At 43.1% G+C, this 22,644-nt stretch overlaps 1 protein-coding gene across 1 annotated transcript; it reads left to right on the forward strand.

The window, feature by feature from the left end:
• The first annotated feature begins 1,364 nt into the window (after window positions 1-1,364).
• On the forward strand, window positions 1,365-22,598 carry pdik1l (PDLIM1 interacting kinase 1 like). The gene is made up of 3 exons (XM_083981758.1): window positions 1,365-1,457; window positions 5,874-6,169; window positions 20,985-22,598. Exons 2-3 carry the CDS (start codon window positions 5,885-5,887, stop codon window positions 21,723-21,725), a joined length of 1,026 nt encoding a protein of 341 aa, XP_083837884.1. The 5' UTR covers window positions 1,365-1,457; window positions 5,874-5,884; the 3' UTR covers window positions 21,726-22,598.
• The last annotated feature ends 46 nt before the right edge of the window (window positions 22,599-22,644 follow it).

Here is a 22,644-nt window from a genome sequence, read left to right on the forward strand (position 1 = left end):
CTTTGACACCCCAAATCAGTTCATTCTGTGAATCCCAGTGAATGTTTCTGCCAAGTCTGAAGCTCTGTCAAGTGGTTAGATGTTGTGTCCACAGCAATGGAATGGACTGACACTATCCTAGTAACTGGCTGAACTGCTGAAATCTCAGTTAGGTATGAACAGTGGACATGGCAATGGTTCCCATAGAAATTTTGTTTTACAGTTAAGCTCTAGCCTACTTATTAAGCCTCAAGTCATTGCCACCACAGTGTCATCCTGAAAAACACAACAGAATGAAAACATCTCCATACATAGGCTATTTACAGCAAACAGTAAATGTACGGTAATATGGGGTAGCCTATAATTACAACCAAGTTAGCAGACTGTTTCACTGTTTTAAGTAGGCCTACGCAATTTAAAGTTTTTGATTGAATTGCAGGGCCATTAGAATGTAGGCTATTGCAAAGGTTTATGCAGGTGTTCTTGTGCTTGTGTTCACTCCCTGCAAGTGACAGCTCGGCTTGAGAGGGAGGACTCGCTGCCTGGCTGCTGAAAAAAAAGGTACGTAAAGTTAGCCACATTTAGCCTGAGGTATGGCCGGAAGTTTTGTAATTTTCCTCCAAAATACACCTCAAGAATGTATCAACCTAGAGAAGTTGTCAGTATAAGGTTGATATGTAGCCTAATTAGCTAACAGTGAAAACAGGTAACCATGTGAGAAACGGTGCGAGGGTTGGTACAAAGCAACAGCAACAAACTGCTAATATGTAGCTACAACGTAGGCTAATAAAAAAGGATAACAGATGGGATTTGGTTTGGTGTAGGCCTATTAGACTTCTACAACTATTTCACAAACTAGAACGAAATAATATTGATTGTAAGTCTGCATTTTTGATTGACCGATTAATTAACTGTCAAACAAAACAAAACATAAAAACAAATAAAAACACAGCTAGTTCTTTTTATTTGAAAGGCTCTTATGGGTTGGACAAAGGTTGTAGACTATACATTAAGGAGTTCAATGTTGTTATAACCTAAAAGTGGTTTGGTTTTAATGGACGTTTTTATTTTTATTTTTATTTTATTTTGTATGTTATGGGTGGAAACATCTCCACATCTCTATACCATAGACTGTAAAAGCTCTATACATGAGGTTTTTTAGTGACACGTTCTGGGGAATATCATCCCAACAGGCAACGGTCTTAATCTGCTCTGCCTGAGTTTTACCAAAGTCCTTCGTCTCTGGTTTTACAGTGTTGTACTTTAAAAGGTAGTTTATTTTGAAAAGAGCAGGCGGAAGTCGTCTCATCCTGGCCACCGCTGCGCTGCACTGCACAGCAGCTGCACGCTCTCACGTCCAGTGTTTGACAAAACCTCCCCGGTCTGACTGTGCGAGCAGAACGTGCGCGGCGCGGCGGTAATGGCTGCCAGGGAGAGAGAGGAAGACAACAAATGAAGCCCTGAGAAACGACTCCAAGGTGAGACCGGAGAGGTGTCAACTTTCAGCAGGACAAACGCTGCGTCCTACATTTCAACTATTGTCCTGGCTGCTCTGCTTACTTGTGTACTTGGCTCGCAGGTGTGTGTGTGTGTGTGTGTGTGTGTGTGTGTGTGTGTGTGTGTGTGTGTGTGTTTGGAGGAATCTGGTTGGATTGCTTGATGGCACACATACACACACGCGCGCGCGCACATACACACACACACACACAGAGGACAATAAACTGTCAATAGCCAGTACTTGCCATGCATGCCCCCTGAACGCACCACTGTTTAGTTGAATTCAGGGGGCGGTGAACTTGTGCTGGGGTTGAATTATATAAGCCTGGTGCAGACATACATGTCGATTGTGCTGGCGAGAGCTGGACTCTTTGTTAGCGGGTGTTAACGTGATTAGCTAACGTTAGCTCACCAACAACACCGTGAGCTGACGGTGGCCAGGCCACTTAGCAGTTAGCCTGTTAGCCAATCAGCCCAGTGGGTGTCTTAATTATCCCGTTAGCCTGCTGGCTACCGTCCTGTCTGTCTGTGTGGGAGGCAGCTTCTCTCCTCAGACTCCTGCTCACTGTTCATCTTATCCTCAACCTGTGATGGGAATAACGGCGTTACTAACGGCGCTATACTTTTCAGTAACGAGTAATCAGAAAAGTTACTGTTTCCCCAGTTGTAACGCCGTTACCGTTACTGATAATAAAATGTGCCGTTGCTTGACTCAAATAGTCCTGTCAAAAAATATAGTACATCGTTAAAGTGTACGTTATTTACACATTTTTACACATTACGCAACAGTTACGCTTCCTGGTAATTAGTTACTTTTTTTATGTAGAAATTCAGTTGCTAACTCAGTTAGGAAAAGTAACTATGAAAAGTAACGTGGCCAGCTGTCATCAACTGACAGTGTTGTCAATCTTTATGTTAACACCAAGTTTTAATACTGTGTAGACGCCGGGTACTTAAAGGGATAGTTCAACATTTTGCACATTTTTGCCAATTGCCCTAGTCATAGCAGTAGGTTCATTACCTTTAATTGTCGGCGCATGTTGTTTGGAGATCGGCGGGGCAGAGACGTGAGCTGCTCAGTGAACACAGGAAGTGAACGGTACAGGTCCCTTGTCCCTCATCAAAGTCATAAAATACACAATCCAACAACTCCAAAACGCTCTCGTGGACAAGTTGGGACCTGCACATTTACCATGCTATTAAATAATAATGAGACAGAGTTGTTTTCGAGGCAAATGCATAGTTGGAACTACATTCCAGACATGTCAGCAGGGCGGAGTGATTTCAAAAGTGTAAGTAGTTCCAATGTGTCGTAATGTTACATAATTATACAGCATTATTTCATAGCATGGCGAATGTGCGTGTCACAACTTGTCCATGAGATTATTTAGGCGTTGTTGGATTGTGTATTTGATGACCTGTACCGTATGACCCCACCCCTATGACTAGGGATTATGGCTATACTGTAGGCGAATTTGCCAAAATGTTGAACAGTGTCAGCGTCACTTGCCCTGTCATTGTTACTGCGTGACAGCGCTGCACTGTTGGCTGCTACAGTGCTAACTTGCACTGTGTGTCAAACTTTGGGGTTATCTTAATGCTGTATATTACACACTTCTACATATGTAATCAATACCAGTAATTTGATTCTGTAGGAGGAAGTAGAGCTGAAACATAAAACCTGTGATTAATTAACAGAGGATGAAAAACAATGCTGACATGATGAGTGCTCGGTCATTTGTCAAGTACAAGAGTTAACCATGCCCCAAGCTCTATCATCTAATAATCAGCATCTTTGGATTTTATTCAGTAATAAAAATGTTACTGAGGGGTAAGAAATTACTTGATTACTCGGAAACCTCAGAGCAATTGTGGATATAAAAATAGTTGCAGTAAAAGTTGTATGCTTGAACTTTGATCAGATAAAATAAGATATAGGCCTACTTTATTTATCCTACTGTCCCAAATTATTGTGTCACAGCAACAGGCAAATAGAAAAATAAGAGAAGGAATAACATAGAGACCATTTTTGAATAAGAATATCCATCATTTAAAGTAATAGTATGTGTAGTGAATAAGGAGAAGTATAATGGTGCTACATGAATACAGGTGCAGGTGTGTTGGAAACAAAGGTGAGTAGTTATTCATTGAGTCCGGAGTGTTCTCTGTTATACTCTGTGAAATCTACCCTTTTGTTTGTTTGCTGTTAGAAAACTCATTAGAATAACAAATTCTCCAAAAAGTCCAAAGTTTCAACCTTGGAGGTTTTTTTTTTCAGACCAGCAGGTGGATCAGGATTATGTAACTAGTAGGCTACTACATGATAAGGATGAGTGACGTTGATGGTCTGATTCGGCCTCGTCTGGTTGGAGTATGACTTTTCCCATGCTTTCAGTTTTTTACATTTGTATGGTGCCATTGGAGGCTCTGGGGAACATCATGTGTGTGTTTGACATGTACAGCGGCTACTGTACGTCAGGACATGTGACGCCTGAACAAGGTGTAAAGAGATACCAGTTTGTGAAACCTGATGGCAGTTTGTGGTCATTTGGGTTGGCTCCAGTGTATAGTGTCATTGAGGTGTGTGTATGTGTGTGTACTGCAGAGCCGTTGATTGTGTTTTGTGTGGTTATATGTGAATTGTTTCATTTCATTGTTCCAGCGGAGAGGTTGAAGAGATTGAAGCGATACGAAGAGAAACAAGAAGAGATGCTGTTGTATTTATCTCAACAAAACTTTGTTTGTTCTTCGGGGAACTAGAACACACGTTGATTATGAGAGAACCACCCACTGTGGAGTCAAACAGATTTCTTCTTCTATGTGAAACTCATAGAGGAATTTAAAGGTACATTGTGTAGGATTTACTCCCATCTAGCGTTGCGGCTGTATAATCGTATTTTTCATGCTGCATTCACGTGAAATTGGGCAGACGGCAGACAGATGACAGCCGCTGCAAGTAATGGCGTAAACAAGTGGTCGGTCAGCACGAGGCAAAACAATACATGTGACAATATGTTGTCATGGCCATATCATATTGTTTACCTGACCCACGTTTTACCGGCTTCCTCTGGACTTCTGTGACTAAATGACATCTGGTTTGTTACCGACGGCCGTCTGCCCGACTGCACCTGAATGCAGCATCAGTGTAGCTCCATTCCTCCTCACTGCGTTACCGCGGTGACTTTTCACAGGCGCCACCTTGACCTGAGCCGTCAGCTCCGGTGTCTCCGCTGAGTTTCCGTGGTTTCCTACCGTCACGCTGTCACTGAACGTAAAAACATGGCGACACCACATGGCAGCCAGCACCGAGCTTACCCGCTCCATGGAGATATGAATGATATGAACGGCTAATTCAGAGCTGAAAGGAACACTCCACTTTGTTGATGGGGGGGATTACTGATTAATGAAAAATATACTTTTGAACTAAATAATCAAATTTCGTGAATGATAACAGGAGAATTTACACAATGTTCCTTTAAAGTTTCTTAGAGGAAAAGACATTGTGGTGGGCTAGAAGGATGAGATAATGTTGGATAATCTCAAGTATGTCATCATTGGGAATTATAGGCCCTGGGGAAATATGGTGAATGGCATTCCACTTAACATCACTTAACACCCACTTAACATACAAGACTTGCAAGCTAGCAATGTAAGGCTCCTGTGATGTATCGTAAGAGTTTGATGTCAACAGTAGCAGGAGGAGGTTTTGTCCAGCTACAGTTGACATCAAACTCTTATGATTGTTGTCCCTCCTCGGTACACTAAAAAATCACAATATTTCGATATTCAAAAACACTTGCTCATCGCACGATCGAGAGTTGGCGAACTTAGCCCAGGCAAGAAAGTATAGTGTACAGGGTGAAAGAAACAGGTGCAAGCTGGCGTGCTGCTGAGTTAGTTTGACTTTAGCTTTTGCATCTGGCCCATTTCCTAACAGGTTTCAGCAGCAGCGACACAGCAGCAGCACTGTCTCACAACTCGTGGAGGCAGTTAGGGAACTTTAAAAACCTGTTGGCCACAAAGAGCGTCAGACTCTGTTTTTTTTGTTATAACTCAGACTAATGTGAGCACGCAGACTTGATGCATTTATTTTTAGATTCAATGTGATTTCTACTTTCCTGTCACAGATATCCATCGCAAATAAACGTCAATAAATCCACTTACAGATCGTAGAAAAACAGCAACGCTTCCCGTTACTGCAGAACTTGCCCGAGAACCATCACGTCATATTTGAAGTTTTCATGCGTAATAGTCCTGTGCTGTTATCAGTGGTGTATGTATCCAGTCTCACAGAGGCAGCTGGTGTTGCTTCAGACTGGAGTCTTTGGTTCAAAGTCTGCTAAACTGTAAGAAAACAAGATGTCTAACCCCCCATGTCTTCTCCACCCCCCCCCCAGTGTGGACTAGGATGGTAAGCAGCCAGCCGAAGTACGAGCTGATCCAGGAGGTGGGGCGCGGCAGCTATGGCGTGGTCTACGAGGCGGCGGTGAAGCGCACGGGGGCCCGGGTGGCGGTGAAGAAGATCCGCTGCCACTCTCCGGAGAACGTGGAGCTGGCCCTGCGCGAGTTCTGGGCCCTCAGCAGCATCCAGAGCCAGCACCCCAACGTCATCCACCTGGAGGAATGCATCCTGCAGCGGGACCAGCTGGCCCAGAGGATGAACCACGGCTCCAGCTCCCCGCTCTACCTGGAGGTGAGGACACGGCTTTGACTCTAGTCTGACAGTGTAGAGTTTACTGTAACTCTGCTGTGAGTAGGGATGTCACCATTATAGATTTTCTTGGTACGATTATTGTCAGAAAAATAATCACAGTATTACGATTATTAGGCGTTAATAAATTTCACAACACTATGAATGTGTAAAATCAAATATAGACTAAATATAATGACATTACTAATCTCTTAAAGGGATAATTCACCCAAAATTGAAATTGCACTCATTATCTACTCACCCTCATGTGGACTAAGGGCTGGGAGAAGTTTCAGAGTCCTCCGTGGCTTCTCTGAGTTACAGGGGGTCTCGGCGTAGCAGTGCATGTCCATATAACGGTTGCAAATGGATACCAACTGTCCTCGTAACAAAAAGACACACCAAAAAACATCCAAATACCTCCATGCTGCTCGTATGTAATGTCCGTCTTGTATTGAATCCCCGAAATGCGAAATTGTCCCGAAAAAAATGAAATAAGTCTATATTTCAAGCTTGTTTTGTAGCGGAAGCTCCTCTTCCTGGTTCGTCAAATTTGGACAAACCAGGGTCTGTCCTCTTCCCAGTTCGTCAAATTTGACGAACCGGGAAGAGGAGCTTCAAGAAGCTTCCGCTACAAAACAATACAAAACATACGAGCAGCATGGAGGTATTTGGATGTTTTTTGGTGTGTCTTTTTGTTACGAAGACAGTTGGTATCCATTTGCAACCGTTATATGGACATGCACTGCTACGCCGAGACCCCCTGTAACTCAGAGAAGCCACGGAGGACTCTGAAACTTCTCCCAGCCCTTAGTCCACTTGAGGGTGAGTAGATAATGAGTGCAATTTCAATTTTGGGTGAACTATCCCTTTAATATAGGACCAGCTATTAATCCCCAGGGGGAAGTGTTTGAGATATTTAAGTCATTAATTGTCATCTATACCAAATGTTTAAGTTTATTTTAATATATATTTTTTAAATTACAAATGACACTTACATTTAAATTCCTATCAATGAAGTGTTACGCTAGGTAAATGGACCAGTATCTGTGCATTTTCCTTTACTTTGGTGCACATCTGCCGATATACTGTAGTTCCGACAATCTTTTTTGGAAAGTGACAATATTTAGGAATCTTTACGATCAATTAATTGTGGCGTTTAATACGGCGATTAATTGTGAAAACAAGTAATCGTGACATCCCTAGCTGTGAGATAAGTTTTATGTTAATTGGATGGAAATGCCCCAGAATTCAGGATGGAAGTGAGTCTCTGAGTGTTGTGTTGTTCTAAGGAATGAATTTGAGTGAACAAACTGAATGGAATTAGGGCTGAACGATATATCGCTATCGTATCTATATCTAGTTAGAACATGCACGATATTAATATCGCAAAGGCAACAACAGCGACAGTTACTGTGCGTCTGCCCCGACTCTGAAGCAGCGCCAGGCCGCTCACCGTCACTGAAACGCTCGATTGAAGCTTTGATTAAATACGATGAGAAGCAAAAGTTGTATCTCACTTGGTAGAGCTGCAGCGACCTGGGTTCAATTCCACCTGGCCGTTCTTTTGCTGCGTGCCGTTCTCTCTCTCCCCCTCCCTGTCTCTCTCCAGCTGTCCTTTCAAAATAAATGCATGAAAAGCCTGAAAAAAACAAAACAAAACTCTGACTGGTGAGCTGGTGGCGGTGAGAAGTTTGGTGGCTCTGAGTATTTGCATCCATTTGTTATTATGTTGTCTTTTGAAGAAGACTGTGAGACTGTAAGTCACAGCAGAGCTGCAGCAGCTCTACATCCTTTGGTATTATAATAGCTTTATTAATTTTCTTGAAGAATGCTCAGTTTTCCCTGAGACCATAGTCATATCGTATCTATCTGGTATAAATATTGAGATATGAAATTTTGTCCATATCGTTCAGCTCTAAATGGAATCACTTCCTGACCTGATTGGTTCTTTTCTCAGTTCAGTTGAGCTCAGCAGCAGCGTGCAGGCCGGCAGTGGAACTGCAGTGTGGTCTGTCAATCACTCAATCACTCGCAAATCTGGTGGCAGAGACTCAGTGTGAGGGAACGGTGCATGGTCAGTGATGCGTTCACTGTACGCACTGTCACTCAGGGCTGAGGGCTCATGTGCACTGTGCGATACGTTCACTGAATGTACCACAGGCAATAGATGATACGTTTGTGAATGTGTTGTTTACGGAACGTAGTACTGAAAGTAGTGTTGTGCCATTTGCGAACGTGTCATTTTGTCGCTCGCAAGTCTATCAGTCTGCTCAGTGAGCGTACTAGCCTACACAGTGAATGGAAACCTCAGGGCTCAGTCTTGAACTGAATCCTGATTGGCTGGGAGTCAGATGATGCACCGTGCAGTCAGGCCAAGCACTGAACGATTCAGTGAACGGATTTTTTGAACAAATCTTCTTAATGAACTGATTCTAGGGATTCAGTATTGTCAGAAGAGCTGCTGTTCCCAACACTAGTTAGAGTTAGTCGTGACGTATTGTGCAGTGGGTGATGGTATCATCAGGATGTGCTTTCACCGGGGTAAAAGCTAGCTCAAGTTTACATTTGGACAATTTCTGCCGTTTTTGTGTGTGGACATATCATATCAGCCTGATAGGCCAGATATCTGTGTGTGGTATTAGAGACAATAGGGCTGAGGTGTAGACCTTTTTTGTGTTTATACAGTGACAACATGCCTTGTGGGCAGAGCTGAGCTGCTGGTTCAGAGTGTCAGGTGTTAGGAATACGCCAAAACCAGAAGGCTTCTCTAATGACTTTAATGGATTATCACCAAAGTGGATAATGAGGGGACACAATCTGGACGCAGAAAGACATCTCATCAGTCATTAAGTCGTAGCTGTAATTCTCTATAATGTGGCGCCAAGGCTTGGCTAAGTTTGTGCACAGCCATACTGTGAAGTCAATATCATATGACTGGTATAATGTCACTGTGTGGCTCATTCATTTGTTGAATGGTTATAACTGAGTGATGTCATTAGAGCGGCAACAATTCATTGATTAATCAAACAATAATCGGTTATTAAATTAATCATCAACTATTTTGATAATCAAATAATCAGTTTGAGTCGTTTTTTAAGAAAAAAAAAGTCAAAATTCTCTGATTTCAGCTTCTTAAATGTGAATGTTTCTGCTTTCTTTGTTCCTTTGTGACAATAAACTGAGTGTCTCTTTGGTTTGTGGACAAAACAAGACATTTGAGGACGTCATCTGGTGGTTTGGGAAACACTGATTGATATTTTTACAATTTAGTGACTGATGTGCATGTTTTTAAAGGGATAGCAGCATTTTTTTTAAAGTGGGGTTGTATGATCTACAAATAGCCCCTAAGTACTTTAATTGCAGTAGAAGACTCTCTGCACTCCTCCCGTTTTACATTTTATGGACCAAACAACCAATCAATTAATCGTTTACATAATCAACAGATTAATTGATAATGAAAATAATCATTGCCGGTAGTTGCAGCCCTAGATGTCATAGCTATATTGTCTTTGAGCAGTAACATGTTGCTTTTGCTTACTTAAAAGTTGCTAACACTGGTTAATGGTATGGACCATTAGGAGCGTCCCAGCTTCATGGCTGCTGCTGGTCATTATTGTCTCAGTTGGCCTGAACCTGTTTAATCCCAGCTCAGTGTAAGAGTCTCCTCTGACGTCTGCTGGTGTGTACACTTGTGTTACCCTCCTGCTTTCTGTTTCACTGTGTGGGTGTCACGGCCCCTCCCCTCCCCTCCCCTCCCCACACGCACGGAGCAGAGATAAGGAGAGACAGGTTGACAGCTGGTTACATTTAAGTGCAATAAAAGCTTTCAAACAAGTGCTATAGTCCCTATAAAAGCAGTGACAGACAGTCAGAGACCTCAGGTATCTAAAAGTCAGAGACAGTTGGCAGCTCCACTGCTGAAGGCAGGGAAGCCAGACCTGAGAGCAAGAGCCAATCAGGTGTTTAGAGATGCACTGAAGGGTAGTGTTGCATGATACATCAATACTAAAAAAGTATCAAGATAAACCCTGCAGTTTAGAACAGTGGAATGCCCCACTTTATTGGTAGGGCCGCGTTTTAATAAAAGCTGTGTTTCCTCTGCTCCTGCTGGTACATTGGATGTGCAGACTGTACTTTCTTCTCTTAATCACACTGCACCTCTTCCATAGACATAACAGGTGGAAATACGTGTCCACGGAGTTTGGACAAAAGACACAACATGAAGACAAATATGACAACATTTTAGTTTCGTATCCAACACAGCCCAGTGTCCATGTGTAAAAGATGTTTGACACCCACACAGACCAAGGGAGGCAACATATCCAACAAACCTACTGACTCTTGCACTGTGCTGGACAGTCTGTGCCTCAGAGTGAGTGTTAGAATAGAAGAATAGAATAGAATAGAAAAATGATTTCCCCCTGGAGGGAAATTCAAGTCATCCAGCAGCTTACAAGAACACATGACAAAAAAAGACAACACAAACACACAGAGCAATAAATAACCTAAAATGTTATAAATACAAAGTAAAAGTGTATAGCCTAACACATGGCATTGTGCATCTTGATGGCAGCAGGAATGAAGGATTTCAGCAGACACAGACAGATCACATGCACTTGACCAGGAGACACAGAGGACAGAGGACACACAGGTGCAGCTCTCTGAACCTCTAGCAGGACATACCACTACCAAACAGGAAGCTTCTGCTGTGCAACAAAGATGCATCTTTCTAGAGCTAAGAAACAAGTGTTAGCATTAGCTTAAGTCCTGCTAACAACATGAAGGAGGAGCAGAAGCTTTCTGCTCTGCAGTGACAGGTGCTTGTAGAAGTTTGGAAAACTCTGCCTGTGTTCTCTGATACTGACACCTGCAGCAGACTGACCTGTGTGGAGGAATCTGTTGTTTTATGGATTATTTTCACATCCACTGTCTTGTATCGACAGCAGTTTTTTTTCATTTCAGTATCAACATATTTAGGCCGGTATGTATCAAAGTCATAATTGTGGGTTTGTTGGAGGCACTGTGGAAAGATGGCCTTCTACATTTCCATGGCACCTGTACCCCCACCCTCCTTTGTGAGTGCCTATGTTTAGAAATACAAGCCCACTTTAGATGGGACATTCTGACCCATATAATTTAAAATATTGATTAGTGGAACATGGGAAAAGTTACTATCAGTGGATTTTATTGATTTTTATTTGTCCTCATTATATTTCAAGGAAAATCATTCCCTTAGGTTTTGGAACTACAATTCCCATAATTTGCAGCATGACAATGTAAATAAGAAGTGTTACTATAGTATATAGTGAGTAAGTTTCCAGGCACAACTCAAACCCCATTTTTTTTTAGCATATGTTTGTTTACATTTGACAAACTAGCTTTTTCAGAATGACAGCTACCAACATGATTCTCTCTTCATTTGACTGTATTACACTTAAGTTACTTCTCTAGTGGATGAATTCATTTTTGGACACTTTCTATGAAGATATAAAACAAGTAACACACCCACCTAGCTATAGAGCTACAGTTACAGATGTGAAATGAAAAGAAAACATTGCTACTGAAGCTGTCAGTGCAACAGCTACAGTATACGCTTTTGGAAAACACTGAGTAGACTGCTGAGTGATTAATAAGGTGAAAACATCACTGTGTTAATGTCAGGCCATTACAATAACAGCTCCTGTGGTTCAGTGAGGCTTAGAGCAACAGAAGGAAGTGAAAATCAACCTTAAACCTTAACCTTCAGCACCGGTGGTGGTCCAAGCCTAATGTGTCAGCATACATTATCAAAGCCAGATCTCGTTATGCTCTACAAAATGAATCGTTGCTTGTGAGAAGTGGGGCCAAACATTCCTGTCACAGAGATGAGACAACAAGCTTGGGAAGGAATCCAGTGACATTTTAAGTCGCGCTTGAAAAGCACTCATTGGTCCACCACATGCTGCCACGTCCTAAAATAGACCAACACTGTAATTTCTGTAATGAATTGGAAGCCTGCTTTGATTTACAGAGTGTATCATGATATCCTGTGACATGTCCTAGACAGATTATAAGAGGAATGAAATATTGTCATGTTGCTGCTGGGACGGATGACTGGGCAGATTTTTCTGTGACAATTTAGACTTGATAAATTAAATCAGAGATGTATTTTTCCCCCAGTAATTCAGTGACTGTTGTTACTTAATCTAGTTTTATTGATGATGTTAATGTTATTAAAGTCAGAGGTTGCAAATTTAGAATACTGGCACTTGGACTAAAGGAAGGAATGCAGCCCTGGTGATCTGCACTAGAGGTGCCGCAAAAAAACGTCTCAAAAATGCATCGAGATTCTTAATTGGACGATTTCAAATCAAGGCAGTTGCACTTAGGCTTATCGGTTTTTAAATTCAAATAAATATAATAATCATTCAAGTTTGATAATGTTGTTTACATCCAATTATTTATTATATTTTGAAGCACAATGGCGGGGTTTTTCCTGCATAGAGAATATTTTGAGTTTCGCTTTTACCGCACACCACTGTCATGCATGCACGCGTGTCTGTGTGTGTGTGAACAGAGAAAGAGCGCTATGAGCAGATGAATGAACGAAACATATTGCATTGGTCGAGCCAAAAGCAGAAAAATCTATTCGTGGCGGAAATAATTTATTGAATGTATGGGAAACACTGTCTTAGTTTAGAATCTCCTCTCCTGTTGTCAATAAACACACCTGGAGACTAGGGCTGTTCGATTTTGCCCAAAAATAAAAACTCGATTTTCTTCTCTGAAAAATCGATTTCCGATTACGATTACGTTTTTCTTGTTAAATGACAAACTATTTTGTGTGCTGTTTAAATGAACCTAATGGACCGTGAGAGCTGTAACTGTGTAGTGGAAAAGGGCCGTTGGTCTTTTTGGCAACAAAATCCTCACTGGTCTTAGCAAAATGCCGACATGCTTGTTTACAGTGTGTGGGGAGAGCAGTGGGAGAGCGTGATGTGAGGAAGGAGGCGGCAGTCATTAACATAATTCAGCGCAGCCCAGATTCATGAACGGGGGGCTTACCGTAATTACCCTAGCTGGAGTAAAAAATCGATTTTTACAATTCAAAATAATCGCGATTACGATTTTAAATCGATTAATCGAACAGCCCTACTGGAGACGGTGCTGCAACCCAAGTACGATTGGCTGTTTGCCTGTCACTCGTAGCTTCCAGGGATGTTTCAATGTCCCACATCCTTGGGTTTTACACTGCTGACTTGAAACATCAGAACAGACATGTCCTGTGTGGCAACAACACCACTAATCTGCACATCTGCTGCTGCTGCTGTTGGTGATGATGATGAAGCAGAAGAGCTGGAAGCTTCTGGCTGGATCGGTGTTGTCCGTCCCCACAGTCACATGACTCAGCTGTCAGGTCAGAGCGGGTCAGTGGGGGGCTCCCCTGCCCGTCAACCTGTCTGCAGCCTCTCAGGCACTCTGCCAGCGCTCGATTGTAGTCTCTCAGTGACACGCAGGGCTATTGTCAAACCATTCATTCGCTTTTCTGCAGCGCCAGCTTTGGACATTTTCCCAGAATCCCTTTTATTCCAGTTCTTTTTTTTTATGGCTCTGTAATGTTCCAGTAGATGCCTCGAAAAGAACAAATGATAATAGGGTGGAATTATCTGACCGCACCGACTGTGGGATAAATGCCTCCACCCTCTCTGGGCAGTGGATTCCTTGGCTAATGGCTTATCAAACAATCTGCAGACATGTATTTACAGCAGGGATTTGCTGCTTTCACATATCCAGAGCATGTGTTTGACCGGTTAAACTACTGGTGTGTAGTCAGACCAGCTTCGACTGAGAGAACTGCTTCAACTGGTATTTGAGCTGAGGTCACATACCGGCCGATTGACACCTTGTCTGAATCTGAATTCCCTAATACTTTGATCTCTTCCTGTCACATGCCGATTAACCTGCTGTCAGTAGATCTACAACTATTCTTAACTCATTTTCTACACACTCTGAATTCGCTCCATTCCGTCTCCGTTGCGTTTAAGATCTGACTGACTGATCACACGCTCGCCCACTGCATGCGTTGCGTCTTCGATCTGTCTCCAGAGCCCAGAGCAGCTGGAGACCTGAGATCATGAGAGAACTACAAACTATCATGATGACAGCTGTGTATAAATTCAGATTATAATATAAACAACAGATCACTCTGAGGTTTATTTGCCTTTCAACATTACTCCGTTTTTTAGTTTTTTTTTTACTTTCTGTTTGTGTTCTTGTAGAACGGATGTGTCATATAATAAAATATTGTGGTTTTCCACCTCCATGATTAGTTTTTCTTCCTCCATGACATCGTGTTACCGTCTGAACACACTGACTCACTGACAACTTGTTGCCTGTGTCAGCCAGTGAAACTAATGTTGACAAAGTGATGATTTGATAATTGGAAGTTGATCCATTGTGTTATATTTTTTTTGAAATTTACCGGATGCTCTGTGCATTTGACTTCCTGTGTGGGGTGATCTAATCGACTTGAAGTGACTGCAAAAATAGACCTGTTGTGTAGTTCTGAGAAGTGCCACAACGCAATGCTCTGATTGACTTGAATGGGGAAAATCAATAGACCGGTCAAACTATCGATAAATGGTAAAACAAAGAAAAACTCCAAGACACTCTCTTGAGTTAATAAAAATGCCTTTAATTAATCTGGTATTGTCACAATGACATGTTTAAAATGACTACGACACGTTTCGGCATCAAGCCTTCATCAGGGAGTCAAACAGATAATTCAGATACACCTAGGTCTTTTGTCTTGGTGTTTAGCCAATGACAAGTTGCTACTCGATTGCTGTGACCCAGAGTGGGTGTGGTCATCAGCCAACTCCTGCAGAAGGGGCTTGGCTATAACCACAGGTGACAAGGCTAAATAATAAAAAAAACAATGGTCAGTCTAAATTTCAAATGCATAAAGGGTACAGACGATAAAAACAACAATAAATCCTGGGTATCGATAAATGGTAACCCAACACAAAAGGCAAATGCATATCTGCAATTGGAGTAAACTTGTGGAACAACCTTGATAAATAATTAAAGGGATAGTAGCATTTTTTTTAAAAGTGGGGTTGTATGATCTACAAATAGCCCCTAAGTGCTTTAATTGCAGTAGAAGACTCTCTGCACTCCTCCCGTTAGCAACGCCAGCCCATAGTCCTGCCCAGAGATTCCTACAACATACAGTGTTGTGAACAGAGCCAAAGAAACCGCCTATTTTCGCGGCCTAAAAGAGGTTTTAACCTGGAAAAAAATACACAGTTCCATTGTTCGCTATAATATAATTTTTTCCAGCCCCTCAAAGTGCAGGAAAAACGCTGTTTTTATTTGGACCTAACCAACTCACGTATCCCTCCGCCCAGGGTTAGCGCCCACCGATCAGCAGTTGGTTAAGTATATTTTTTTTCAGGTAAAACCTCTTTTAGGCCGCGAAAATAGGCCGTTTCTTTGGGTCTGTTCACAACACTGTATGTTGTAAATCTCTGGGCAGGGCTATGGGCTGGCGTTGCTAACGGGAGGAGTGCAGAGAGTCTTCTACTGCAATTAAAGTACTTAGGGGCTATTTGTAGATCATACAACCCCACTTTTAAAAAAAAAGCTACTATCCCTTTAAAAACATGCACATCAGTCACTAAATTGAAAAATATGTTTAAAACTAAGTTATTCAATAAATACAAAACATTAAAGCAGAAGTGAGTGATCCGGTCGTTTTCGCTAATGCTGCGTTCCAGGCAGGCTTTTGAAATCGTAAATTACAGCTTCAAGTCACAACTTACGACTTTGTAGCGTTCCAGGCAACCCACTCGTGTTTTTCCGACCTGTTTTACCGGTGAAAGTCACTATAACGGCCACTCGTAACTTCCGACCCGTGAACTCGTACCAGATCGAACTGGTACCACTTCACGGTCGGAAAAATACGAGTTTCCTTGAACGCACCACAACAGTCCTCGTCGCTACGTCACCACATTCACGGCGTTCCTTGGCTGCACACACAGCCCTGCATGCCGTTCTCTCTCCTCATTGGATAAAAACTGTAGGATACGATAAATGTTTTCTCTTCGGCTCAGAGCAGAGCAGAGTGACTGACAGACCCGTGTTTCAGTCCAAACACTCTATGTAAGTGATTGCTGTCGGAAGATATAACTATTTAAGACTTATATTAACACAAATATATCACTCACTTCTGCTTTAAAATAAAGTAAGCCAATTATTAGTATAAATTGAAGATTATGCTTAGATTAATATTGTTTTCAGTTTAGACAAAATCTGCCATCTCGTGATCTTGTTCTGTTTCTGCAACTTTCCTTCTTGTAAGTAGGGTAGGCAAAAATAAGCTGGTACTTCAGCCCACACCTTTTTGGCCATACTTAATATAGAAATCCAAATTGTATGTATATATCATGTCGTGTTGAATGGACTACTAACTACAGTACTACTACTACTAATGGGAGCAAATTACTCTGGTGTGAGCAACGGAGACGCGGCGGAGCGGCGAGTATGTGGAAAAATGTTGGGGTCACACTCACAGCGGCATCGCGGCTGCATTCCTCTCTTAAGAGGCCGTTGTTCTCCATCAGTGCTGCTGACTGGATGGTTTGAGAGCTTGAAGAGATTGGAGTGGGTTGTCTGATTAGCTTTTTCAGAACCAGCGAGCAAACATTCACACCCACTTGACATTGTGATTGGATTGCTGTTGCTAGGATGGGACTCTGTCTCTCTCTGGCTCTCGTGTTTTTAATCTCTACTGTTTCTGGCATGTAGCTCAACGACAGCAACATTATCTGTGTCTTAATCTGGTGGTGACAGCCAGCGTCACACTCTGCCTTCCAGCTGAGAACAAGTCTAATCACATATATTCTGATATGAAACCAGCTCTTCCCTTTTGTGTAACCCGGTCCCAGACTGTGCTGTGTGTGATGGCTGCATGTCAACCTGCATTACAATACACTTTGATCTCTTTAGGACAATCCATGGTGTCAAACACTGCATGACCATAAATGTCATCATCTCCCCAATTCCTGAGGATGTGCACAGAGCCCTATGCTGACAGCTGTGTGCATCTCAGCGTCTGTGTGTGCGCGCGCGTGTGTGTCTGCGTGTGCCCGGCTGCCCAGGCGATAGATGAGTAAACAGGATGCACATTTCACACGTTGTATCTATTCTTGTTCACGCACTTTTAGTTTTCAGGTGATCAGTCGACTTCAACATCACTCTGCAGTTAAACGGAAATTAACACTTTATTGCAATTTATTCAGTACTGAAATGAACTTCCCTTTTTCTGTCACCACACCAGCTTTAACTGCCATCTCAGCTTCATGCATTATTTCACCTATTTCCATGATCTAGTCTGCAAGTTCTTGCTGTGAGTCCATTTAATGAATAACTGTTTAATGCCTGTGCCTGTGTGCTGGTTGAGTGCCAGTGTTAGAGATGCAGTGTTTTCAGGTTGTCCATCTGTCCCATTCTCCTGAACATCATGTCTCAGTCACACTGTGCGCTCAAATTTTAGCGGAAGCATTCACTTGGACTTAACGATGACCTGGTCAGACTCCCAGTTGACATTATATTTAGATGGTCAAAGGTAGGGCTGTCCCGATGACGTTAATACGTCAACACGTGCAACATACCGTCGAGTTGTTTCCGATTACGTCGATGGCGTAAATACGTCGACAGGTACAACACACCGTCGGGTTGTGAACCCGCCACAGTCTCCTTGCAAACCTGTGGGAAACACTGGTTCCGCTGCTTTATGTAAACACGTCCTCGTGTTGTCTTTTTAATTTTTTTAATTAATCCACTCCGCTGCTGCTCTCTGTGCACCCGGATGCAGCACAGCATGCAGATCGTAAGTGAGGGTGATGTCCTGCACCCCCGGCTTAAAAAACATCCTAGAGGAAACACTGGTCTGCTCCATGACTATACTAAATCAATGTGCCTATTCAAAATCATTGTGCTAATATTTCAGTGTGCACTCTGCTTTATCTGTCTATTTTCCAGGTTAAAGCAAACTGATGTGGCACCGTTTTTCCCCTCCAAAAAAAAGATTATGAAGAGGAATGCACAGCAGAAAGAGTATCTTAAGAATTTAAATAAGAGAAGTGTTCAGAAGTGTTTTTTTGTAAATGACTTATCGTCAACCAATAAATAATTGTTAGATTAGTCAAAAAATTAATCGTTAGACTAATCGACTAGGCCTAATCGAAAAAATAGTCGATAAATTAATCGGGAGAAAAATAATCGTTTGGGACAGCCCTAGTCAAAGGTCAGTTTCACTGTGACTGCAAAGTTGCGACCATATGAAGAAACGATCACAAGGCGCTGATTTTAATAAAACTTTCTATGTGATTTATTGTGTTATTGTTTGACAAATGTATAATTTAAAGGGAACTATGCAAGTCTGTTCACTTCTCCACTTTGTTGTTAACCCTCCTCCCGGCCGTGTGCATTAGTTTGTGCAACGACGCCCGTGTTAAATCAATCAATAGAATGGTACATAAAGCTATTCATCATTTACACATTCCGATGTGTATATTTGTGTAGTCTTATCTGTCATAAACAAGAGATTACATGTTATGGGGTGTGTTTGTGTCACAGTGCTGCAGAGACAAGAGCTGGGACACCGGGGCGGCGACACAAAGTTGGTTTTCAGCCAAGAGCCGCTACGTTCTCCCTGTAACAAGTTAAGCCATTTATTAAACCATCACAATTACTCCAAAGCTCTTTAATTAAGGTAAAAATGTAGCATAGTTAAGGTAAAAATCCTGCACAGTTCCTCATTAAACACCATCTATCAAACTCCATCTCGTTAAATCCTAATTAAATGTGAGATGGATGGACCCTCTCAGGTTTATGGTCAGCTGAGGGGAGTTCACTTACTCCTGAAAAAAACAGAGGCCTTAAAAATGGCCCACAGAGGCAGGTGGGAGACAACATGGTGTGAATACAAAACTGTTTTTGTTATGAGTGACATCTTCTTTTCCTCAGGCTGCTGAGCTGCAGAGTCCAGACTGAAGTGACCTGATGATCCAGGTTGTGCTTGTTCAGCTCTGTCTGTCGGCTCTGGAGATGATGCTCTGCTTTGTTTCTATTTGCTGGAACTGCAGCTGTCAGACAGCTGTTTAGTGGCTCACTGTGGCCCTCTACTAAGACACTTGTGCATTGGGTTAGAAGTATCTGTTACCATGCTGCTGCTGCTGCTGCTGCTGCTGCTGTTTGTCATCAATTCCATTTCTTCAAGTAGGCCCCTCCCGGTTAACATGAGCTAATCCTCCTGCTGCCTTGAGATCTCTACATTCCACTGGTCCAAAGAGTCCATAGAGAAATACACACAGCAGCTTTAGGTCAGGAGGTAGAGCGGGGCGGTGGTTTGATTCCCTGCTGCTCCAGTCCGCATGTCAAAGTGTGGTTATGAAAGTCGCTGAACCCGCACTTACCCCCCAGATGTGTCAACCGGTGAATGATGATGAATGATTAGCCTTCCAAGCGCTCTAGCAATGAAAAATCGCATTACGAATGTGTGTGAATGGGTTAATGCGACAAACAGTGTAAAGCGCTTTGAGTGGTCCGAGAGACATTTACCAGTGACCATATAGAGCCATGATGAGCCATCAGGCCCTGTGTAAGTGATGACACAAAGGAACAGTTGCCACTTGCAGCTGTGTGTTCACATGTGCCACTGCATTTATTCAGAACGTGAGTGTTCTTAAATACTATTAAATTTGGCTTTTACATTGTTCCTTTCTGGGTCAGAGAACACAACAGCAGAGAGACTCTGAGGTGTTTGTTCTCTGACCTGGAAAGGAACAATGCGGAAGCTGTGGTAAGTCTGAATTTTGCTTTAATTAATTTAAAGCAAATTTTTTTATTTAAACCATGGTCAAAAGGATGTTACTTGCGACCACAGAACAATTTTAAAATTAGTCTGGAGTCCAGAACTTTGAAAAAATGATAGATTCTTGAACAAAAACAATTCTAAACGTCCACACGCTGCAGTTGGGAGTATGGATGGTATGAAATGAACTGAGGTGACCTGATATCTGAGGTAAACATTGATTACGACTGGAAATGCCCTTTAACAGGCGTGTCTGACCCGAACAGCCCGGCGGGACACGCTGGTTCAGACCGAAAATTAAATAGAAATCAACTCGGGTCATTTTTCCTCTTCTTTTTTTTTTTTTTGCTGAGTCCGGCTGGGTTTGGGTCAAGAATAAATGCTAGTGAGCTGTGTCAAGTCTGGGCTTTACCAGTCCGGTCTGGCTGGATTTTAATTTTCAGGCCCGTTGAGAACTCTAGAAATCAAAACACCTCACGACTGATCACAGATCAGATCTATGGTCTGATTAGCTCAGTAGTTGTTCATTGTTTTGACACTTTCATTCAAGCATTTGCAAGTGAAGAAACATCGCAACGCGTTTATGTTGACAAAACGTAACCAGAGAACATTCAGTTTCACCGTTTATTTGACACAATTTTCATTTCTTTGTGTTTAGAGAAAGGCTTATTCCACCTCTCTGACCTGTTTATTCTGATTGAGCTGTTTATATTTGGTTTGGACATCTAAACCGATTCTAATCAGAGTATTTGGCTCCATGTGTTGGATGTTATTTGTGATCACTGGTCCTGAAACTGAGCAGAGCTCCTGTAGTTAGTTCAGGTTTGATTTAGAATCTAAGCAGCAGGATTTCAGGAACACTTGATAAGTGTTAATAATACCGTGGGAGGTGCTAAGTGCAGAAAGTGGCTGTGCTTCATGTCGACTGACTTCTCTCTTCCTGTGTTTCCGCTGCAGCTGGTGGAGACGTCTCTGAAAGGCGAGATCACGTTTGACCCATGCTGTGCCTACTACCTGTGGTTCGTCATGGACTTCTGCGACGGCGGCGACATGAACGCCTACCTGCTGTCCCGCAAGCCCAGCCGCAAGACCAACACCAGCTTCATGCTGCAGCTGGGCAGCGCGCTGGCCTTCCTGCACCGCAACCAGATCATCCACCGCGACCTCAAACCGGACAACATCCTCATCTCCCAGGCCTGCACGCCCGCCGGCTCCACCGAGCCCACCCTCAAAGTGGCCGACTTCGGCCTGAGCAAGGTGTGCTCGGCCTCGGGGCTCAACCCGGAGGAGCCGGCCAGCGTCAACAAGTGCTTCCTGTCCACGGCGTGCGGCACGGACTTCTACATGGCGCCCGAGGTGTGGGAGGGCCACTACACGGCCAAGGCGGACATCTTCGCCCTGGGGGTGATCATCTGGGCCATGGTGGAGCGCATCACCTTCGTGGACGTGGAGACGCAGAAGGAGCTCCTGGGCAGCTACGTGCAGCAGGGCTCGGAGATCGTCCCGCTGGGGGAGGCTCTGTTAGAGAACCCAAAGATGGAGCTGCTGATCCCCGCCAGGAAAAAGAGCATGAACAGCCACATGAAGCAGCTGATCAGGGAGATGCTGTCGGCCAACCCTCAGGAGAGGCCCGACGCCTTTGAACTGGAGCTCAGGCTGGTCCGTATCGCCTGCAGAGAGCTGGACTGGGACACGTGATGGCCCGACAGACACACCACAGGACTCGGCCTATCAAGCACATGTATACATCTCATCAGCCACTGTTCACCTAAATGGTCACATAACGGGGGATTGTTGTTGTTGTTGTTGTTGTTGTTGTTTTTTTGTTTTGTTTTTTTAAACTAGGGAACAATAACTAGAACAGTCATTGTTTGTGTCCTGGCTTAAACTTCACTCAGTTTCCAAGCACACACAGTCCTCTACAAGCTTTGTCTTTATAATCAAGAGGAGAGGTGCGACACCCACTGCTGCTGCTGCTGCTGCTGCTGCTGCTGCTCAACACTGCAGCTTAGACTCAGGCTACTCACATCACAGCTTCCGCTCTCTTCTCACGGAATCACCAGGATAGACCGGAAAAGCAGGAATGACCCCAAAAGGTCCCTGGATTCATTTAGAAAGTGAAAGTCAAAAGCGACCGTCGGTGTCGGTTTGTCTACAAATACCGTCCTGGACTCGGTGCTAATTGTTACCAAATGCAATATGAGACATTATCCTGTGATTTTTACAATGTGCATTTCTCCAATATGAAAACACAGTCGCCTCAGTGTGTAGAATGTTTTTTTAGAAACAAAAAAAAGAAACTGATCTCCGCCTGGTCCTTACCACCAGCATTAATACGGACATCCAGATTTGATTCTGTTTCAGCATCAAATGCAGACATGCCCTGAATGCTCAGGTAAGACAAACCTACAGCGCGATGGTATTTGTAGACAAACGTCTCACTCACGCCGTCAGTTTTCCTCAATTCGGAGGGTAAAAAACAAACAAACTTTGGTGCTCTAAGATAAGATTTCATTTTTTTTGTCGTTGCTCGTGTGGGTGGGGTGGGCGGTTTATCACAAGTGTCCAGCACTGCAGGTGCCGGTGGTTGGTGCTTTTTCCTCTTTCTCAGCTCTCT

Source organism: Trachurus trachurus, assembly GCF_905171665.1.
Source record: "Trachurus trachurus genome assembly, chromosome: 11".
Lineage (NCBI taxonomy): Eukaryota > Metazoa > Chordata > Actinopteri > Carangiformes > Carangidae > Trachurus > Trachurus trachurus.